General features: G+C 39.0%; 2 protein-coding genes across 2 annotated transcripts; both read left to right on the forward strand.

Annotated features, from left to right (window-relative positions):
• Positions 1-691: 691 nt before the first annotated feature.
• LOC103994669 (probable E3 ubiquitin-protein ligase HIP1) lies at positions 692-9349 on the forward strand. The gene is made up of 6 exons (XM_009415073.3): positions 692-917; positions 4328-6127; positions 7808-7858; positions 8636-8713; positions 8790-8933; positions 9015-9349. Exons 2-6 carry the CDS (start codon positions 4370-4372, stop codon positions 9144-9146), a joined length of 2163 nt encoding a protein of 720 aa, XP_009413348.2. The 5' UTR covers positions 692-917; positions 4328-4369; the 3' UTR covers positions 9147-9349.
• A 792-nt stretch (positions 9350-10141) lies between these two features.
• Positions 10142-14115, forward strand: LOC135586695 (transcription factor BC1-like). The gene is made up of 8 exons (XM_065081406.1): positions 10142-10880; positions 10957-11058; positions 11156-11221; positions 11299-11364; positions 13061-13372; positions 13475-13544; positions 13639-13787; positions 13859-14115. Exons 1-8 carry the CDS (start codon positions 10647-10649, stop codon positions 13874-13876), a joined length of 1017 nt encoding a protein of 338 aa, XP_064937478.1. The 5' UTR covers positions 10142-10646; the 3' UTR covers positions 13877-14115.
• The last annotated feature ends 253 nt before the right edge of the window (positions 14116-14368 follow it).

Below are 14368 nucleotides of genomic sequence, written 5' to 3' on the forward strand. Positions count from 1 at the left end.
TTCCTGATTGCCAGTAATAACTTCTTACTTCTGTGTGGAGCATTATTGGCATCACAAGAGTCTCTGCTTTGGAATGGTGAAAGTTTCAAAACACAGGTGTTTGCTTCAGACTCTTTTTCTTCTCCTGGAATACATGTGGAGACGAATCCTTCTCTGATACTACACATAATGTGAAGGTGGGAGAAGAAGGGACCCTCGTATGGAGAGGGAGGCAGTGTGCAACGAAGACGGTCAAGATGTCCCACGAACCAAACTGGTACCACGTCGTGATTTGTCTTGTTAGGGGGTCCCGCAGGGCCCCCGTGATTCATTGGTTCTCTACCAATTAAGAGGCCGGCGAGGTGACCATAACCCTGTGGGGAGCGCACGGAATCAAGTCTCACCTCCCTTCATCCTACCTGTTCATATACCTTTCTTGTCAATCAACCAGTTGCGGGATCCGGTGCTGGCCGCCGTGTATTTAGCCGACACGTTATGGCGACACAGCAGGCAGGTGCAAAAGGGCGGAATAGGGTTGCGATTTTATGATCGGACTGACCCCAGAAGAACAGCCAATAGTAATTCAGGAATTGGAAAACGCTGCCTCGAGCAAGACAGCCGAGTGCAGCCCGTGAGTATGGCGCCCACCCCGTAATTAACGAGTAATTAGTTGGAATAAAAGCAGGTATTTAGTGATAAAAGTGGCAAATTTCCCCCACAAAGTATTCCCCCATCTCTATCTCTCTCATCGCTCTCTCTCTCTCCATTGATCGTCCATCTCCCCTGACCCTATCCAACGAAGCAGACTCCTGCTTCCGATCTTCCCTTGATCGACGGGTTGATGGAACGAGAGAGGGGAGTGAAGGCGGTTTCTTGACTTCTAGAAAGGGGACGATCCCTGTTCTTTCGATCATCTTGGATTGAAGGATCTCAACTAGGTATGTTCTTGTGAATCGAATCGAGTCCCATCACAAAGTTTACTCTTATAGTCTGGGCTTCGTCGCTGTAGATTGTTTTGTTTCTTGCAAGTTGTTTCGGGCATTTGTTCTTGGTGATTATCCCTTCTTTTTTTGTCTCTCTGTTTATGCATGGAGTTTTCTTGGATAGATCTGCCTGTCTTGGGCCTTTTGTTCGGATGGACGACATCATTGTCTGATCATGCATTTTCAATGTCGAATTTGCTACCTTTTTCTTCGGTTTCGCGTTTTTACTGTGGTTTGCTGGATGTTTCTGTTTGGTCTTCTCATTTGTAGGTCTCTTGGTTTAATTTGAATAGAACGTGGAGTTTGACTTGAGAAGAAGCTTTTAGCGTATTTCTTGGTCCCATTTTGTTCGAAAGATTTCATCTCTTTTCGTGATTGGAGTGAATCAGTCGTAATTTAGGCTTTGATTGTAGTGTGCGACCTCTTTCATTTTTCGTTCTGAGGAATCTGATCTGAGTAAATTCGTCGTTTGTTTTTCTGTATTAATTTTAAAGGTGACAAAAATTCAACCCTCATATCGTTAGTCTTGGGCATAAAAGAATGGAAACGAGAACTGTAAAACCATTGCTGAAGAAGCCCGTACAGGCATTACCTTTTATGTCTTATAGCTTTCTGATACATTTTGTAATTCAAAGCTGGTGGAGAAGCGATTGAGAAACATAATTTTGTACAACTGTTTGGAGTTGGTTATGTGGATCTTTTGTTGACATTAAGCTGCTTAAGATTTGCGTTTTTTGTTTATTTTTTCCTGTCCCAAGCCCGGAAAGAGGAGGGTGGCATTAGACAGCTGACATCTAAGGTAAAGAAATGGTCAAATCTTGTATGAGTAATGAAGATATATATGATGAAAGTAGTTGACACAATGAATAAAATTTGCTATCTCTACACACAAGTTAGATAGGGTAACACACATATATCTAAATCATGTTTTTATCAATTGAAGTTGATTACATCATGTAAAAGAGATATCTAAGTGATGTTTTTATCAAGTGAAGTTGATTAGAACATACAAAGAGTAAATATCTTGTATACCCTCCATGCATTTGCTTCATAGCAAGTTGTGCATTGTTAGTAGCATGAACTCCTCTGGAGGATTAAGTGCAAGGGTAGTATCACCATTGAATGATTGTTAGGAGTTTGTGCATGCCAAAGGACAATAGTTGAATTTAACCAGAGAGAGATTGGCTTGGTTACCTTTTGTCTGTCCCTCTGAAGTTAGATATGCTCTCTTGTTACTTTAACGAAATTTGGTAGATATCTTGTAGTTCTAAATGACAGTTCCTTACCTTTAGAATATATTTGTTTGTGAAAATTGGCATGAAGTTCAGTTTTTAGGACAAGTTGACTCGTCTTTTTCATGTTAGCACCTCTTTCCTTTAAAGTGTAAGAGTGTTTTATTCACTGGATCTTGTTGGTTTTTAAGAGTTACTACCATTTTATGCATGTGATTTTTCATAACAACCATCTCATTCATTGTTGAACCTGGTCTTTTAATGATTTTTGGCTTATAGTTTGAGCCGTACCTGTGTGTACATCTTCATATGTCGAATCTTACCTTTCTTTCTTTTCAAATTCTCTTCACATCTCAAGGAACTTCTGAGGTTGTGCCATGTTTGTTTTTTCAGATATGTTTTAGGTGCTTTTGATATAGTAATTCAAGGAAGATCATGCTTGGATCATTCACTTTGTAAATGTTATCACCTAGACTCTTATACCAATCATTTTTTACTGTTGACTTTTGTTTTAACCCCACTTGGTGTTGTATAGTTTTCTAAAGGCTGGTCATTTACGATACCTGTTGCAGTCTCCAAAATTATATATATATATATATATATATATATATATATATATATATATATATATATATATATTCTCTTTTCTCTTGTTCACAACTGTAGCCATTGAATAGCTCAATAGGTCATTTTTATATTCATCTTGTTGTCGGAGGGTGGAAAATGTATATTATTACTTTGTTTAATATGCATGTATCTTTTTAATAATAATTGTCATATGATTCCTCCATATTGGATGCTTCATGCGCTGAACATCTCTTTTCTATGTTAAAAAAGATATTCCAAAAGTATCCGTTTTCTTTATTTTTTGGCTCTCAAAATTAGTTTGAGTCCTAATGGAATTTCAGTTTTCAAGCTTAGCAGATCTTCTATAGGAATGATTTGTTCCTTTTGTGTATGTTTGTTAAATATAATTTTTGATATAAGACACTATGAATTTTGCTTTAGTGATAAGGTGTTGACCATTGATGGCCTTCAATTACTATAGTTGGTTTGTGTTTTCTTTCTAATCATTAGTTGTGGCTATTCTGGCTATTTAATTGTCTTGGTTAGGAAGTATATGTTACATTTTTCACTACCTGTTAATGAGAATTATGTTTTGATGATTCATTGATTTCCTGTTTTCTCTGCACTAGAAGCCCTGCCTTCTGCAAATACAACTTCTCAGTTTCTATCTGCAGCCTTTTCACTTTACTGTCTAGTCTTTGCTGACAGATTCCACAACCCTTTCGATTTACCAAGTGGGTTGTGTTGAATTGTTTGATATTTGTCAAACAAACAGTTTTTGAACTAGAAGTCTTTTTCTAGAGCTGATGTTTGTTTTTGTATGATGATAATTTACTCGATTGACTCACATAGATAATTGAGAAAGAACAAGTAAAACCTAATAAGATGAACTGATTGATCATGTACACTGAGGAAGAAAGGTAAATAGTCTTTTTGTTATAAATTGTGAAGTTTTGAATATTGATCTACATATCCTGTTATTTTCTTATTATGATTTTTACAGGCATTCTATTATGAAATGGTATTATAAGTTAAAGATAAAAGTGTCATACAAGATATTGGCATTATGGTTCAAGTCATAGTTCGATATGCATACCCTTATACTGTGTTCCAATAGGTTCTATTGGATTTCAACACAAATCAATAAAGATGCAAAATTGAGTTTTATGTGATGACTGGTGGATGCAGCATCACATTTCTTGATTGCTAGGATGTTGATTCCAAACAAGCAATGAATTGATTTACATGATGCTGAATTGTATAAACTTATGATGCCCACCACTCATGAAAAAAGAGAATTTTTATTTGAAAAGGATGACATAAGAAGCCATGTACACGATAGATCCTTTGATTTTAGGAAAAATGGACTGGAAATTTTGACCATCGGTTTATGACGTCAAATGCTTATCATTTAGGCCAATGATGTTTAAAATTTCCAAGGTCAATAATCCATTTGATGACTTCTTGTTTCCTTACATCGGGACTAAATGATGATTTCTTCTTGTTGTTTCTTGTGTCGATTGAATTTACCGGAATTGTTTACTGCCTTTGTTTTTACTAAATCAGGACATATTTGGCTGCCATTTAGAAGAAAGTACGCTTGCTTTGATGCAAGGCCAAAGGAGTTTTGTTGAACCCTTCCATGATTCCTTTGAATTTGACCACGGATCCAATACAACCAGCTCTGGCATGAATCAACAATTCATGTGGAATAACATGCTTTTTAATCCAGTAGAGATCCAGAGCATGACAGATCGTATAGTATCCTCTGCTAATTCAAATAGGCCATGCTTAAATATGGCTAATCAAGATGGTGCTCGATTGAGCATTTGGAACACAGGTGGATCTAGTTCGAGTGAACATGCTCAAAACCAGGGGGACCATGAGGAGAATAAATTGGATACTGGGTGGACACCATCTGCAACAATTACTTCCCAAGGTGGGCCTAGAATAGAAGAAAATCGTTTTGAAGCTTCCCATGTGCTTTCTTTGGAGAACGTTAACATTAGTCATGGTACAACACAGATTGATGGCATCCAATCCCTTCCCCGAAATAATTCCCACTCCAACAACATACATCAGAACTCAGAACATGCTGCTCTTCAAGATGGTATAGCCAATGAAATCTCAGAGCCAAGGCAATCTCATCATCCTTATATGTTGCGCTTTTTAGATCCTGAAACTGTTCCATCTTCAATTGGTTCATCCAATCCTAGTGGCAGTGTTTCTGAGAGTGTTGGATTTTTGAGAGAAGATGATGAAAGACCAGAAAATTCATTGGATGGACGACGCTCATCCTGCAAGAGAAAGAATAGCGATGGGTTCCCTGGACAGTCTTCAGCAAGCGGAAATGCAAGCTCTTCCCACCAAAGCGAAACCAGCTTGCTTCATTCTCGTAGTTATAATCCTATGACTGGTTTGAATATTTCTAGCACATCAAGTTATCCATCTGCTGCACATTTCACTGAAGAGTACCCAGCAGGTTTTGCTAATGTTATAAGAGGCATGGCCTCTAACTGCTATCCCTCTGCAAATGCAGCAGGGAATGCTGAAAGTTCACGAAGAAATCACCGAATAAGAACTAACCCTGCACAGGCACAAGACATCTCTCTGCGGAATTCAGTTGATACAGTTGGGCAATTGGAAGCATGGTTGCAAAATCGACCACCTTCTCATTCCATTTCACTGAATCACTCCCTGGGGCCTACACCACTGCTTACAACTGCAAGTTCACAAAACCAACCTCGTCCACCAATTGTTCCCGGAGTACCCCCAGTTGCATACAGTTTTCCATGGAATGGAACTTCCAATTCAAGAATTGGCATTTCATCAGGCTCTTTTAGTACAGAGGACAGAATGATTGCTGCTAGAGAGGGAAATAACTTGAGGAATATGCCAGGAACCAGCATTTTGGATGTTGTTCCTGTAACAGATATAAGGGACATGATACAAGATCAAGCAAACTGGAGTATGGGCAGCAGAAATATAAGCATGGTTCCTAGTTCACAAGCTGTTACAAACTCAGGGCTCCATCCTACATTAGGATCCACTTGGGTTTCTCATCAAAATCCTCCCGCCCAATATCCACAACCCTTATCAGAGAATATTCATGCATCATTGCTATCATCTGGCAGCTTTGAGTCTGGAGGTCAGCGTGCTAACTTTCCTATGCAACATTCTGGTCACTCTTTTAGTTCACAGGAGGTAGCTCAGCAGATTAGAGCTAGTTTGCATGGCCCGCAGACACCACCACACATCAGGTCAACTCATCTGATAAGAAGGCGGTATGATGGTCTTTTGGGTGCATCCTTAACCATGAGGAGTTTAACAGCTGCAGGGGAAGAGAGAAGTAGGATGTTATCTGAGGTATCTGTTAAGTTTAACAGCTGCATGTCCTTAACCAATTTTTTCATATAATTAAGATAATTTCTGTTGTGGACTATTCTTTGCTGAGTACATTTGAACATTTATGTATTATTCTTTCCTGAGTACATTTGAACATGTATATTTTTTAGTGCATCTTCTGTATCCTGGGTAACATTATACTTATTAAAATAAATTCGTTGAATTTATGATAATAAGATTCTAAAATGGATTCATTGGTTATTAGTGTTCCTAGGCATCACCAAGTTCCGAGAGAGTTTAGGGCAACCCTTGGTAGGAGTTCCCATCTTTTGGTCTTGGCTCACAAATATCTTCATTGATCATCTCATGTATAGCGTTGGTAATAAATTTATAACTAACAAACCTATCCTATGCAATGTCATCTTCTTCTTTCAACTAGTCTAGTGCCATTATTATTTTGATCGTCGAACAAATATTTGGAGCCAGTGATTTAGAGTTATGAAGGATACAGACTGGATAATGTTACGATATTATTGAAAAATGCTGTTCCCAGTACAATGTTATGTTGCTATTGTATTTGCTAATACACCATGAATACATTGACATGTTTGCAGAAGTCAAACAATCAATTCTTATTATAAAAATAATTATTAATTTGATAAGTCTACATTCAGATCACATTTTCTTGCCCATGTGTTGTCCAGTAGGAAGCCTTTAACTTTGTGAACATAGTTGCCAATATCTCCAAAAACTGTTCATTGTAATACTTGACAACCCTGGACAAATTCTGACGACTTGTCATTTGTCTTCTCTGGGTTGAAATTTATATGGCATTTTGAATTGTCAATGATGATTTAGGGTCTCTCATCTATAATAATTATATTTCCTTTGGAGTATTTGATGAAAATAAACCATTATTCACATATTTCACTGTCAAAGAACATCAAGTTGATAAGGTGATAGACAGAAAGATGATGTATAAACTGTCATCAGAAGTTCCTCTTGGGTTTCTGAAGCATAATCTTTTATATGGTCAATCTTTTGAGTAGACAAATTTAAATTTTCTTTTCACCATCAGTCCATTCTTTTCTTTTTCTTCTCATTCCTGTTACAAGGTCTAACTATTCTCATCTACATTCTGCATAAGATTTACCTATACTGAATCATGGTTTCTTTTTCCAAAATAAGAATACATTATATTACCCTATCCAATATAAAGTGATATTGCTCTCCTCATCAGAGCATAAAAGATTCCTATGTTCTGTTGGGAAGTCCTGTCTCCGGAGCATAAGTACTAATCATCAACTTTAATTTATAGCTTGTTGATTACTTCATTCTTAGGTAGCTTGACACCCTAAAAGAACAGCAGCCACTTCATTGAAATAGCAGTTCCTTGGTGGATGTTCTTGTTTAATTTTCTTGTTTCAATGTGGTAAAAGATTTCCCTCTTCTGTGGAGATTTACTTCATCTGATATCGAGTCTGAAAATTATTTATTTTTACTGCATATTATAAACTTATGATTCCTATCTTTTATGTAAAGATAAATCTATAATGTAAGGTACCTAGCTGCTTACCATCTCAGATTCGACGGAAATGTTTGTTTAGTTGGAATATTGTATGTGTATAGTTACTGATGAATTTATCTCCATGGAATTATTCTAAGTTTTCATTGTGTGCTTACATTTTCCCTTTGCACCAGATTCGTCATGCATTGGAGTCCCTGCGCCGTGGCGATGGTCTTCGGTTTGAGGTTAGTTTTTGGGCAATTTCTTCTACATAATCAGAAATAGCAAGGTATTTAAAAGAGAGGGAGATGCTAGTAAGGGTAAAGATTCCTATGGTCTGTTTTGTGCAGGATCAGAGTACATAGACCACACTGGAGTTTAGAACCCAATTATTTTTTTTCACCATACTTTGTAAACATAAAAGTTGGTAGTCAAAATCATACGGTACTTTGAAAAGGCAACAAATAATTGTTTCTGATAGATTAGCTCAACTATTGCTGGAAGCAGGTTGTTAGTTCCTGCCATTGATCGTATGCTTCCATCCTCAATCCATCGATTGGCATCATCCTCACCTCCAGCACTGGCAAAACGTGTTCTCTGCCACTCTGCAATATTATAGGTTTAGGGATACATCAGCCGAGCACTCTGCCACTCTGTATGGCTACCTGGAGGAATTATAAAGATTCTTTTAACCTGCTGCAAACTTGATTTTAAGCTTGTCAAAACTTAGAAGGCCAGCTGGTAGGTAGAGAGTTCCAAAGTCACATATGTTCTCTTTGTAAAATGGAATTACCATATTGATCAAATGAAATCCGTATCTTCAATTTTTTGTTTTAGCCTCTTATTGCTCTTTGATTGTCTAATCCTTGAGCAAATCTATTTGTACAACTTGTTGATATTACAATAATGTTGACAATACATCATTGATCTATTCAAGGACTCCACAAATGGTACCATAAGTCTCATTTTGTGGGGTTCGATATGTTTGGTTTTAACTGGCCAGGATGTCTGTCCTTGATCAGACTCTCATTTTGGCGGGCAGCGATATGCATGACAGGCACAGGGACATGCGTCTTGATGTTGATAACATGTCATATGAGGTATGAACTTCCAATATGTTGTAGGAATTTGAACAGACGGACAACTTGCTGAACCCAAATGCAATTTTCATTGAAGGAACTCCTGGCATTGGAAGAACGGATAGGAGATGTTTGCACCGGATTGAGTGAGGAAACAATTTTGAAGCACCTTAAACAGCAGAAGCATTCATTGGGAACACTTGGAGTATCTATGGAACATGAACCATGCTGTATCTGTCAGGTATTTGTTCCGTTTAATCTCACCAGACCTGTTGATTTTTTTCCCAGCTGACGGCGTATTATTTCGGTTGCTTTTTCTCAGGAGGAATATGTGGAAGGTGAGGACCTCGGCACCTTGGCTTGTGGGCATGATTTCCACACTGTTTGTATCAAGCAATGGCTAATGCACAAGAATCTGTGTCCCATATGCAAGAATACAGCCCTAGTTACATGAAGAGGGGTGTGGCACATTTCACACACAGCAAATTTGACCATGCAGATGGTGTAGGATAATTGTATGTATTGAAATCCATGGTTTATGTCTTAATTTTTCGAGCTGTCGACTATCAAATTTTGCTGTTGGCTCAAATGGGAGTCTGTTGACTGAACTGCCCTCCTTTTTGGTTGAATAAACAACAGTCAACTGTTCAAAAGCTAGTGGTTTGTGTGCCAGGGGGGGTTGGGGTGGATGATTCATAGGGCACTGCCACTGATGTCTTCTCTTACGTGGAAATGTTGTATCCATGTCCACAGTGCTTGGATTGGGCTTGGCCATGGACTCTATTAAGAGGCTGATCTGTTTGAGTTTCGTGGAATATTTTGAACAGGCAGATGCTAACACGTTCGTTACCCATTGGTGAATTATATAGGCAAGCTTTCTTTTTGGTATCGACTTGTTCAAATTTTGTAAATAGCATGGAGAAGGGGGTGTGATGGAAGATGGAGAGTGACGACAACGAAGGAAACAAAGAGGGGAGTGTGGCGGGAAGGCAAAAGAGTGCGGCGACAGCAGCGTCAATGGTGAACGGAAGCCGTAGAGGATGACAGCAGCGTCAATGCAAACGTGTTGAAAGGCAGGGCAGCGGCATACTCGGAGGAGAGAGAACGCGTCGAGGTTGGCAGGGCAATGAATGGAGGAAGAAGGGGTTGGATTGATTTGGTTTAAACTTTAAAGCCGAATGGACAAGGATTATATTCATCATATCACCCACCATATTTGGGACGCTGCCAGTAATATCCAAGAATCACTCAGTTCTTTTAAAAGTCATATTTATATAAAAAAAATATATATGTAAAAGACAATCATTATTGTTTTTCTTTAATAGCAGCCGGTACTAAACATATCAAAGGGGTTTTGGAGTTCATCCTCCAGCCGAGTCCGTGTTCTCTCGCTCACTCAGGAACCCCAACGGAAGCAAGCGAGATCCCATGTCATCAAAGTCTGTGCCCGTTACGTCCCTGTCCTCGGGCGCAGCAGAGGCGGGGAGTGATGGCGATGATGCCACCCCTCACATCGGTGGCAGTTCCGTGGCATGTCGGGAACACAGAAGAAGACCCATCGCGTCAACGAGCAGTTGCTGCAACGTGACCCCTTCCCCCTCTCTCTCTCTCTCTCTCTCTCTCTCTCTCTCTCTCTCTCTGCTTTAAACCCATTCCTTTCACAGACATCCATCTTACACCTCGAGCAGGAGTTGTCAGCCATTGCCATGTTCTTCTCCTGTACTTTCACCCTTTTCGCAGTAGACCAAAGACTTCGACAACTGCCTCATGTGTTCACTGGGTATTTGGGTCCGGCCTCGAGAACCTGCAGCTGTCAGTGGTGTGAGTGTAATGAAGAGCACTGGTTGAGGAACTTGCGGAGCAGCTTAGAGCAAATAGGGCATTGGTTTTGCACATTGCTGCACTTGTTTCAGCTCATTTTGCCTTTTGCTGTTGCAGCTTGGTCAGAGCTGTGATGGATGACCATAGCCGCACGCGTTACGGCTGCGGCAGTAGCTACACTTCTTTCCAAGGAGATCAGGAGAAGATCTCCTGCTCTTCTGCTTGTGTTGTTGGATCTTTCTCTCGTGACGCTGAACAGATGCCATCCTCTTCTTCCCACCCCATTTCTGCTGGTGGTGATGGTGGTGGTAGCAGTGGGAAGGAGTCTCAGGACCAGGACTTTGACTCTCTCGACTGTGAGAGTGAGGTGGTTTGCCATGCATGTTTTCAGCATGTCATTCATCGGGCTGTGGCTTGATCGATTGTTTGTTTGTGGTTCGTAGGAGGGCGTGGAGGCGTTCGAGGAGCCTGCAAAGCCGGTTCCTCGCCGGAGCTCTGGCTCGAAGAGAAGCAGGGCAGCAGCAGTTCACAACATGTCTGAAAAGGTGATCTGAGGTCTTCATTTTTCATCTTTTTTATGTATTTAATTGGTACACTCTACCTGAGATAAATGGTTCTTGTGATATGATCTTTTGAATGCAGAGGAGGAGGAGCAGAATCAATGAGAAGATGAGGGCATTGCAGAATCTTATTCCCAATTCAAACAAGGTGCAATTGTGTACGACTTTTCGTTGTTTTAGTCAAGTGTTCTTGATTTGTCTCTGAAAGATTGTGCATTATATTAGACGGATAAGGCCTCCATGCTTGATGAGGCCATTGAATACCTCAAACAACTGCAACTCCAAGTACAGGTCGGTAACTACTGTCAAATTTCTCCTTTCTATAATTTTTAGATGATGTTTGCCAATCTATTGTCAGTTCTTTCCTTCTATGTTGTGTAATCTTATTTAGATACATGTGAAATGCGCCATTATCTGGTCTTCTCTGCTTGGAATATATTTTCCTTGAGCATAAATGATAAAGAAGATTAATGAGATTTGTCAAGCATGCCAATTCCACAAATTACTACTAACAAAATCTGCAGAGCTTCACAAAAGCTGCATTGAGGTGTATTTGTAAATTGTTAAGTGTTGTTGTTGTGGTTCCTTTGAGCACCAAATTACAACCTCTTGGATTAGAAAGATAGAGTTCTGAAAAATCTTGCATGATAACACATTGCAATGTTTTAATATTAAAGAAGTACATTATATAATCAACTTAAATCAGATATGAAAAATGACTGATCGATCCGCTGTCAATGACAGAGTTTGTACCCTGTCAACTTCGCCGACGATCATGATTGTGTTGAAATGTCAGGTAAAATTTCTCCCATATGCATCTGTCCAGTATTTATTGGTAAATGATATTCTCGAATTTGATTCCTTTTGTTGGGAGCCAAAGATGATAAGTGAAGAAAACGTAGTGAGGTTCAGAAAACAAGCCTCGAATAGCCACAAGGAAGTTATGTGGTTCAGTTGATAAACATTGGAAGACAAAAGAGTTGATGTTTGGGAAACTGGTGGTTTTCTGATGTTCGGACTTATTGGCTGTACATTGGCTTTGTCATTGTGTCTCTTTCATTGGATACGTTCCATAGGCTAATGTTGTTTAAAACTTCTAGCCTCTAAATGTACATATGCCTCACTATTGCACTGATAGAGAATGAATAAAATTGTGCCTCATGCTCTATCTCCAATATATTACTCTATGTGATTCTTTATTTCTTTCTTTTTGTATTTAGGGTGTTTGGTTCCTGACACCACTTTGGAATTACACACCTTAGAGAGTCTTAATGGTTATATGGTTTCCATAAGTCTGCTGTGTATCTGTCCAAACTCCAAACAAATCAATTCATTTTTTGCTCATTGCAGCTAATTCACTATCATTGTCGAAATGATAATTTGGAACCATGAGTCAGTCCTCTTTGAGCCATAAAGATCTTTTCAGATTGGAAATTCTGTAGTTCCTCCATCACTTTCTCTTCTTTTGCTTCAATTCTGGCTACTTAAACTTGTTGGATGCACACCCTTGATACATAGGATCATGTTAAATAAAGTTAGAGTGGGTTTCATGTATGATTAACCATGCTACGTCTACCTAATTAACTCTATATTATAATAGAACAAAGGCTCTGAGGAGAGCCAAGACTCTAGTAGGAGAGAGAACGGAACAGCGAGGATAGAATCATGGAAACCTTATATTTCTGTTGAATTCCCAGTCCAAGAGTCATTGGAGAAGTTATTTTAACATCTGCAGATAGACTTTACAATTCATCCAATTCTCGTTCGTCCTGCTTTTTTTCTGTATGGAGTTCACTGACAGACCAAGAAATTGAGCATCCAAATGGACCTCGACTTTCGTTTCAGTTAGCAAAGAGCACATCTAAAGACTATATACTCAAATTGATTTATATCCTCTTAGCTCTCAATCAACCTTGCTGTTCCTAGCTTTATTTTTATGCTAAAGCTCAATCATTAGTCATCATCCATTGTTTTAATTTTCTTGCAGATTCTGTCGATGAGGAATGGTCTTAATCTCCACTCGATGTATCTATCCGGAGCTCTTCAGCCTTTGCAAACTTCCCAAATGTGTATTGGTTTTGGTCTGAATAGTGATATGGCAATGAATACAGGAACAGGCTTGCTACCCCTGAACCAAGATTCAGCTGCTCAGATTGCATTTGATCTGTCAAATCGGTGGACATCCTCCGTCCAATCTACCATCGAGGCGAGTGTCATCAATGTGACAAAGCCTGAGGCTTCGTTATTTACATCCTCACACTCTCATCATGCATCATTCCAAGTGCCTGTTTCCTGTGAGGTAGAATTCTTGTTGCTTCGGAACAAAGTCATCTTGAAGAACGATTCGATTATGCATATATGTGGAGTTTTAACATGAATCTTTTTGCTTGTATATTGGAAGGACATGTTCTCAGGTGATGTGTCAGCCCACATGCAATTAGCTGCAGTGCATAACACAATGAGCCACATAGGTAAATTATTTTAGATTCTTCAACCAGTACGTTTGGTGGCTATTCCATTCTTGTCGCTGAGACATTGTTTTCCTCATCTCATTGCTTCTCCAAGGAAATGAGAGGAGCTCCATGGCTATCAATGTGAAGCATTTGGGTAGGCGAATCGGTATTGACCATCTCAAAGAATGCATGTTTGGCAGAGAAGAGAGAACAGAAGGCATGCTATCCGATGAGGAAAAACTTCATCCAGAATCTGCATGGGTAATTTTTTCCTTCTCTTCCTTTTAGCACTGTCTGATGTTGATAAGTGTGTCATATATGAAATTGACCAGCTTACAGACTGGAGCTGATGCCAAGGAAGATTTCTAAAGTGCACCTGATACACAGAAGAATCTTTGCTGATTCCTACTGAGGCCTTCAAGCCAACAAGATTTTGGACTCATCCATGTCAAGAACTGCAACTGTGTTTTTGAACATTTCTTTGGCACTGAGACATCTAGTATGTAAATTGATGAAACAGACACCTCTCATGTTCAGAGAAAGCATCATTTGAAGAAGAGATCCATTTTGATTAACAGTTCAATGCCAATCACAACTTTATGGAGGGAATAACTTGTTTAATGTCATAATTATTTTTTGGGTCAAAACAATAATATATTCCCTTTTGATGACCTACCAATTAAACAGAGGAGGTGAATTACAATTATGTCTATATGCATAGAACAAAATATGTAATTATCATATGGAAGAGTGCTAAACTATAATAATACTCTACTCAAATATAATGTTCATATGCGCATATATACATGCACATTGTATGCAAATAAATAATGTTGTGTGGT

This window comes from Musa acuminata, chromosome BXJ1-8 (assembly GCF_036884655.1).
Source record: "Musa acuminata AAA Group cultivar baxijiao chromosome BXJ1-8, Cavendish_Baxijiao_AAA, whole genome shotgun sequence".
Taxonomy (NCBI): domain Eukaryota; kingdom Viridiplantae; phylum Streptophyta; class Magnoliopsida; order Zingiberales; family Musaceae; genus Musa; species Musa acuminata.